The 8,007-nt window shown below is 56.0% G+C and overlaps 1 protein-coding gene across 2 annotated transcripts in view; it reads left to right on the top strand.

The window, feature by feature from the left end:
• The window catches only part of XXYLT1 (xyloside xylosyltransferase 1), a 37,148-nt gene extending 29,875 nt beyond the window's left edge, over positions 1-7,273 (top strand). For both annotated transcript variants that reach the window (XM_050902853.1, XM_050902854.1), the window contains one exon: positions 6,118-7,273. In XM_050902853.1, coding sequence (XP_050758810.1) covers positions 6,118-6,514 — 397 coding nt within the window. In that variant the 3' untranslated portion in view covers positions 6,515-7,273. The remainder of the gene's footprint in view (positions 1-6,117) is intronic.
• Positions 7,274-8,007: the final 734 nt, after the last annotated feature.

Consider the following 8,007-nt stretch of genomic DNA (forward strand, 5'->3'; position numbering starts at 1 on the left):
CCCTTTGTCCCGGGTTGGGAATTGGGGTTACTTTGTCCCAGGGTGACATTTTCTCCTGCAAGGCCGGGGGTACCACTGTGTTAGTGATGCCATTGCACATCGCTGGGTGCATGGTGCTCCCGAGAAGCGCGGAGCCGGGATTTCCTGGGTTACACAAGCTGCTCAGCCTCAGCTAAGGCGCTCTGGGCCAGGCTGGTACTGAACCTGCCACCCCAGCTCCTTAAGGGGTTTAGCGTTTGCACATGGGAAATAAGCAATTAGCAACAAGGGCTGCTTTGTTGCAAAGCCTCTGTCTGCAGCAGGGCTGAGCTCACCGGCCGAGGTCCGGCAGCGCTGGGGCGGGAGGGGGGAGCGTGGGTCGGATGCTGCTCTGGGTGCAGCCGTGGGGTGGCTGCCTCCCTCTGGCTGCGGCAGAAACCTGGAAGGGCCTGTCTTCACTGTAGCAATGCCTTTTGGGGCGGGGGGGAGCTGGAGGAAGGGGAGATGGCCTTTTCCTGAGAGTTGATCTCGGTCAAACAGAGTGGTGGTAAGGGGCTGGCAGCTGCCTGCCACAGTGAGGTTTAGCCAAGAGGAGGAGAAGGGCACAGGGAGCTTTCTTGGCTGTGCTCTTACTTCTTGCTGAAGATTAGGGGGGAAAGCCACCGTCATCCCCTGGATGGATGATGCTGTCATCCCCATGCCATCACTCTTCCCTCCCCGCCGCCCACACCCTCTCCTCCGGGCGGGATAGAAGCCGCTGTCAGGGCGTCCTCCAGGCTGCTGTGGGAGCTGGGTTGCTTTTAAGCCTGTATCTGTTGTCCCCAGAAGCCTTTACAATTATTTAGCTCCTCTGTTTGCTCTCTCCCACTCCATTTCAAACAAGTCCCCCCGTCCCCATCAGGACACTGCATACTTCCCACTGGGGCTCCCATCCCGTCCGCCTCCTCAGCCAGCTCGCTGGGACCCCGCAGGTACTGGGCACCGGGCAGATGGGCAGCTTGGCCGGGGATTGCTCGATGGGACCGCAGCCGTGCACCGCGTCCTTCTGCCCGCCCCGGGGGAGTGCTGGCAGTGGCATGGAGCAAGGAGCACGGCACGCTTGCGCCTCGTTGCTTATTGCACAGGAACAGCGGTGTTTGCCAGCAGCTGCAGCTGGGGATAACACCTCCAGCCGTCTGTTTTCTGGCTCAGGAACCAAAAAGCATATTTAGAGGTAGCAAGAGCGTGCACTTGTTGTTTTAGTTGGTGTTTGGGCTGGCAGGGCTGCTGTCGGAGTGGTGCAGAGAGAGACGGCCGGGAGCCCGTGCTTCCCTTCTGCACCAGGAGCCCTGTGCCCAGCTGGATGCGGCTCAGGGTCCCCCAGCCGCTGACCCCCATGAGAGAGGCTTGGTGACAAAGTGTGTCCTCAAGGTGCTGGCCCGCTGCTGCTGCCCGTCCTGCCCTCCCAGGCAGCTGGCCCAAACTCTGCCAGCACTGGCAAGAGGTGGGAGCAAACCAGTGAGCTCCAGCAAGGAGTTTACTGGTCCAGGGATGTTTATTGCATCCAGAATCTTGCAGACCCCTTATTTTTGTGGCTTTATCCAGTGGCTGTTGGCTTTGCTTTCCCCTTTGGTGAGGGAGAGGCTGTGCAGCCTTTCTCCCTGGGTACCATGCTGCTCAGGCTCATGCAGTGCACGTGCACAGTGTGCAGCAGCATTCAGAGACCCCACAGCCTTTCAGGAGCATCCTCTGACCGCAGCCGCCCTGGGGCTGGCATGGCATCTGGTTTCACTTCATGTCTTTTTGACCTAGCTCCTCAGTTCCCCAGCTGCATGGGGGGGATCCTGCAGGCTGTCCGCATTTCTGGAGATGCAGCTGCATGGGGAGGATCCACGTTCTCATCAGCAAGGCCAGCGGCGGCTGCGCAGCTGGTGTGGCAGGGTTGCAGCCTCTTGAACATCTCAGGTGGGTGTAGGCACACAAGCCCAGTCTGCCTGGGGGGCCAGTGCTTCTGGCTTGTTGTTGGTCACCTAGCTGGCAGTAACTCCTCTACCCTGCCTTTCCTGCCAGCAAGGGCACCCTGCTGCTTTACCAGCAGTTTCCAGCTCATCCCATGAGGTGGTCCTATAACCCAGAGCTGAAGTAAACGAGTGGAAGTCCATGGGTTTGGACAAAGTCTTCCCCCCACCCAGCGTTTGCCCCTTGCTGTGCATGAAAGCAAGAGAAGGACCTGCAAAGTACAGCTGATAGGTGGAGCGGTCCCTTCTCCTCCTGGCAGCTATCCCCAGCGACACATTTTAAAGGGTGCGATGGCAGCTCTACAAGCTGGGGCTCGTGACCGCCAGCCTGTGAGGCAGGGGAGGTGCGGCCGGAGCACCCTGCGCTGGGCCAGCAAGGGAAGTCCTGGTGGAAGCACGGTTTTTTATCTGGGCTGCCTGGGCCCGGCGTTTGAATGCTTGGAAATGCTCTTCTCCAGATGTTTCCTAGCACATGCCGGCTCTGTTTATAAACAGCTCCTCAAAGCAAAGCCCATTGGGGCTGCAGGCGGGCACTCATGGCAGCAGCCCCGCACAGCTCCCCGCACCTCGCTACGGGGTCGGGGGCCCGGGGTGACCTCTTTCCCCTCCCGTCTAGAGGGGCCAGGATGGTTAACAAAAGCCTGAAATGCCTCCTCTTCCTTTCTCCTCCCCTCCTCCCGGCCAGCAGCTTCCTGCCCCGTTGCGTCCCGGCAGTGGCTGACATCTCCGGGCTGCCTTCCTGCCCTGGCTGTTGCTGCCAGGGGAGCGGGGAGGAGGGCACCCCGGAGCTGAGGCTGGTGGCATGCTGAACTGCCTGTCCCAAGGGAGATCCCGGCTGCTCCAGGGGCTTGGGGCAGGGAGATGTTTCCATTGCATCCAATCAGGGTTTGGTTCCTCAATGGTTGTCTCGGGGCAGGGGGGGAGAGTGGGGGACACAGGCTGTACCTGTAGCACCCCTTCCCTGCATCCTGGCAGCACGCTCATCAAGCCCCTGGGATTTTGCCCCCATCTTTTGCCAAAATTTGAGGTGGGTGCTAAGGGGCGATGTCGAGCAGGACAGAGTGGCACAGGGCACAGGCTGGTTTAGCTGTTTGGCTGGTTGCTGTGCTTCCCCAGCCCCATCTTCTCCAAAGAAAATGATGCTCTCATACCCGCTGCTCCTTCCACTTCCAGCTGGGTGGAGGTGCCTTCCAACCACGCTCTTCTCTGTTCTGGCCCCTGCAGGAGGACAGCACCAAAACCCTCCGTTAGAAGGACAAAAGCCAAGTGAAATCCAGGCTAAACAGATGCTGCCAGCAGCCCTGCCAGAATACCTTACCCTCCGTTGGCCCGAGCCCAGCACTGGAAAGGCTGCAGTGCGGTGCCGTGAGGAGGTTCCCAAGCTGTCAGTGCTGTGGAGCCGCCCGCAGCTCGTCGCATCCTGGATCTTGCCCCAGCATCGCTCCCCAGGGATGGCCCTGTCCTCCCCCCAGCCCCACTCCCCTGCGGTCCCTGCGCGCAGCTGGGGAGGATGGCCTCGTCACACCAGCGCCGGGAGGAAGGGCTGAACAATTGCCGCTTGTCGGTCTGTCTCCTCTCTGTGCAGAAAAGGGCACGTTGCTCCCTTCTCGTTATCAGCCGTCGCCGAGTAATCCACTGGGGAACAGTGTTGCTGGAAAATTGAGTCATTTGATACAGATCTGCTTTCGCCCCGCCATGGCCTGGTGATGCCGAGGGCTTGAGCGCTTGCATTTTTCCTATTCTAGCTGCTTGCAGGGGCTGTAATCTCGTCCCTTAGCTTGGGCAGCGTGTTTTTGGAGGTAAGAATGTGAAAGGAGTCAGCTCTGCTGCTGTGGAGCTGGAAAGGTACCTCCCTCCATGGCACTGCTCTCCCTCTTACTCCTGCCAGCTTCCAGCATCATTTTTTGGGCACAGGGATGGCTTTCCTGGCAATGCTAGGGAGAAGCAGAGAGAGCAGAGTATGCGGCGTTGGGCTTGAGCCAGTCTCTGCTCAGACCCTTGGACCTGAGCACTTCAGGGGGCTGATCGGTGCAAGGCTGGATCTTGTCTTTGCAGGTTGAGCTTCCCTCTAATGCTGCGTGGGGAGCACTTTGCCTTCCTTTTCTCATGAGCATCCACGAGTTGTCTTTGCGGTGGCCTGGTGCCTGTCCGGAAGACATAACTGCTCTTTGCAGAGGCAGAGCCCTTTTATCCCTTCCTTGCCCTTTAGATCAAATGAGCACTGCTGCCTGCAGGCTCCGATGAGGCAGCCAGTCCTCCGCTCCCCTTCCCTGGGAGGCGTGGAGATGACTGCTCAAAAACAGCCCTCCTTCCATGGAAAACTGGCACTTGAAAAAACCCTTTCCATCCTGAATCAGGTGAAAGGGAGCAGTGTAAAGACCCCTGATGAAATGAGAAATATCAGAGGTTTGAATCTAAAGCATCTAAATGGAAAGTTCTAAGGAAGTGATGCTGCGTGATTGTTGTTCTCCAGATCAGGAAATAAAAAAGGTGCTTACAGTTGACATCATTAATAGATCCACATTTTCTGCTGGGATAATTCTGCTGGTGGCTGTTGAATCCTGGCTCTCGCCTTGGCCAGTCTCGCAGTGCTGTGCTGGGGATCCAGAGGACAGGCCAGAAGGATGGATTTAATAGTCTGATCTCTGTACAAGCTGTAGGATTCCCTGAGCAAGTACCTATTGGAGCTGAACACAGCTTCTTACAAGAAAAATTTCAATTTAAGTGTTTGCATTGGGGGGGTACCCACCGTGATTCTGAAGCTGTCCCAGGGGCTAATGTCCCTGCCTCTTCTTACATCTGAATTGGCCCAGCTTCAGCTTCCAAGCATGGGAGCACTTTAAACCTTTGTGTGCTAAATCCACACCATCTACCAACAAATTCTTGTTTCCTGGAGGTGCATGGAGACTTTGGTCAGTGTCTGACAGATTCGGAGAGGAACCAGCGGCAGGCTTGGCTTATTCTTTCTAACAGTGTTTCTCCCCAACATCTTCACAGCGAGGTGCAAAAAAAAAACCTGCTGTAGCTTTACCTTAAGTGTTAGGGTTGGAAGGAGAGCTGGCCCTGGGCTGTCAGATGGTGGGGTGGGGGCTGCAGGTCCCTCCTGCCCTCCTCCAAACCGCAGGCTCGGCCAGCTCTCAGCTGCCTGGCTTTGTGGCAGAGGATGCTGCTTGGGGGCATAAGACTTTCAGTCTGAATGGGAGCGATTTTTGGGGGCAGATTCAACCCCAGCTGCTTGGGTAATAGCATGGGATGAATTCAATTCCTGCAAGTGGGAGCAGCTGGTGTGTGTATGGTGGGGTGTGCTCACTGCCCCAGGGCTGAGGAAGGAGCCAAAGACATTTTTGGGCTGCTTGCTTAGGTAGTCTAATTTTTTCCCATTTGAATCACCCTCTGGAGTTAGTTTTGTGTATTGCTAGACTTGCACTGCTCTCTTCTCCTTGGCAGCTGGAAATTAGCTGGTGAAGATTGCGTCTGCCAGAGCTGCTACAGCTGAGCCTTCCTAGGGCTGCAAATGCTGAAGGCAGTGCTTGTTTAGCTAATGAGATGTTGCCATTGGATTTCTTTTTTTATTTTTATTTTGAAGAAATATTTCTGCCACTTGGATTTATTTCAAGCCTTCTTTTTGCACAGCCTCAAACTGGGGCCCATCTTTGATCCGGAGCTTCCCCATAATCAAATGATAATGATGCTGCGAGCTCTGCCGCTGAGATCCTGTTAACTGCAGGACATTTTCCTGGTGTGTACCAGCCATGGGGGCACTGCCGGTGGTTTGCCCTAGGCACTGGGGATGTGGTTTCGACTCCCCACCCAGCCATGTGAGCAGTCATGCAATCCTGTGTCCAGTTGGCTCACCAGAGTGATGCTGGTAGAAACAAAAGGGGCTTTAGGAGAGAGCAAGAAGAGTGGTTTGAGGTCTGGGCAATATCCTGTGCAGGGGGATGGAGAGAGATGCAGCCCATGAAGCACCGGGCTGCTCTGGGAGGCTGGGTGCCTCCAGCCAGCAGAAGACAAGCACTGTGATGTCCCTTGGGTGGGTGGTAGACCCTGTGCTGTGATCCAGACCTGCCCAGACTTGAGGTGGCTGCTCTTCGGGCTGCGCTCCCTGACTCCCCTGTTCCTGTTTTTCCTCTCTTTGCAGGCACACGTTCTGGCAGTATCGCCGCGAGAACCCCCAAACCAAAGTGGGGGACCCCCCTCCTGATGGGCTGCCCGGCTTCAACAGTGGCGTCCTGCTCCTGAACCTGGAAGCCATGAGGCAGTCCAAGCTCTACAACCAGCTGCTGGAGCCCACCATGGTGCAGAAGCTGACGGAGAAGTACCACTTCAAGGGCCACCTCGGGGACCAGGATTTCTTCACCATGGTGGGGATGGAGCACCCAGAGCTCTTCCATGTGCTTGACTGCACGTGGAACCGGCAGCTTTGCACGTGGTGGAGGGACCATGGATACAGCGATGTGTTCGACCAGTACTTCCAGTGCGAGGGTGAGGTCAAAATTTACCACGGGAACTGCAACACCCCGATCCCTGAAGACTAGGGCACCCGCTGCCCCCGGGAGCAGCTCTGACTGCAGCAAGCCCTGCAAAGCCATAGTGGCTGCACCAGCAGTCCCTTGGGAAGGGTGGCCAGCCCTGATCTGTTGCATGCCAGGGAGATCCCTAGGGATCCCAAGAGCGTTCAGTATCCCACTGCCTGTAGCCTCACCCCTCCAGGAGGAAGCGCAGTCCGGTAGTTGGAGCAGGACATCCACAGTCACCATGCCCGGGCTCGGCTCCTGGCTCTGCTTGGGGCAAGTCCATGGTGCCCATCTGTGCCACAGCCAGTGGGCCACGGGGACAGCCGAGGGGCGATCAGGTGACCGCTGCTTTTGCACATGGCAGGGTGCTGCTCCCTGGGTGCTGTGCAGCCTTGCCTTGTCTAACGATCAGCAGGAGTCCACAGCCGGGCAGTTGCGTTTCGTTTTGGCATTCCTCGGTGGCCCATTTCTGCACCTCACGCAGAGCATTCGTCTGGTCCCTCTGGAGAGCAGACACCGTCCTCAGGTCATCTTCCTTTTGAAGCATTCCAGGAAGGCGAGAGGGTTTTAAAGACTGAAAAGCTGCTTTAAATTGGGTTACTTACAAACAAAAAATGAATGCTAGATGAGCTTTAAAGCCTTCTGTTGGTTCTTAGCAATAAAAGCTTTACTGCCCTATCTTGTCTTAGAAGCGTTCAGTGAGCGTGTACCAATAGGTTCATTTTTCTAGCTTTGCCTTTAACCTTTCGTACGAGAATAAAGCTGCAGATGTAAAACACACTCGGCTGTTTTCCTGCAGCAAAACTGAAGCCCTGTGCGATAGGAGGTTTCGTGCTCTTCTTATCATGATTAAAAAGTAGTTGATGTATATCTGTTGGGCAGTTGAATGTGGTGCTCTACATAGCTTATCGCTGTGATTATCCCACGTTTGTCCCGAGCGAGTGATGCAAATAAACAGGCCGGCACACAAACCGGATTTTAAAAAAAGATCATCATCACTGTAGCCAGGGTTGGTTTGGAAGGAGCCGAGAACTGCCTGTGCTGTGAATGAGTGGGCTTCAGGCATGAGCACTCTGCTCCCTAAATAAACCCTGTCTCGGCTGGCCCAGCTGGCGGATGCAAGCTCCTGTGCAGGTCTCTGTCAGAGAGCGCATTAACCCACTTTCAGCCCTGCTTTTTTTACACCGAGCCAGCGTGTGCCTGTGTGTGTGTCTGTGTGTGCGCATGTGTGACGTGCACGTGCAAGAGAGAGGGATGGGGACCTAATAATAGCTTAACCTAATAATGGCATGCGCAGTGTGTGGCAGGAGTTTCCTGCGCTCCTTCCCCTGTGCCCATGAATGAACGTTTGTCTTTACTGAGGGAGAGGCTCTCCTCCCTCTAACTGATGTAGGGGGAACGGCGGCTGTGATGCAGGCTGCAGCCCTAACCCTACCCTCTTTGATTTGCCGAACCAATCCATTTCCAAATAGCACAAAAGCTCGGCTTTAAGTATTTTCACATCCCCGGGGAAG

This window comes from Gymnogyps californianus, chromosome 10 (genome assembly GCF_018139145.2).
Source record: "Gymnogyps californianus isolate 813 chromosome 10, ASM1813914v2, whole genome shotgun sequence".
NCBI lineage: Eukaryota > Metazoa > Chordata > Aves > Accipitriformes > Cathartidae > Gymnogyps > Gymnogyps californianus.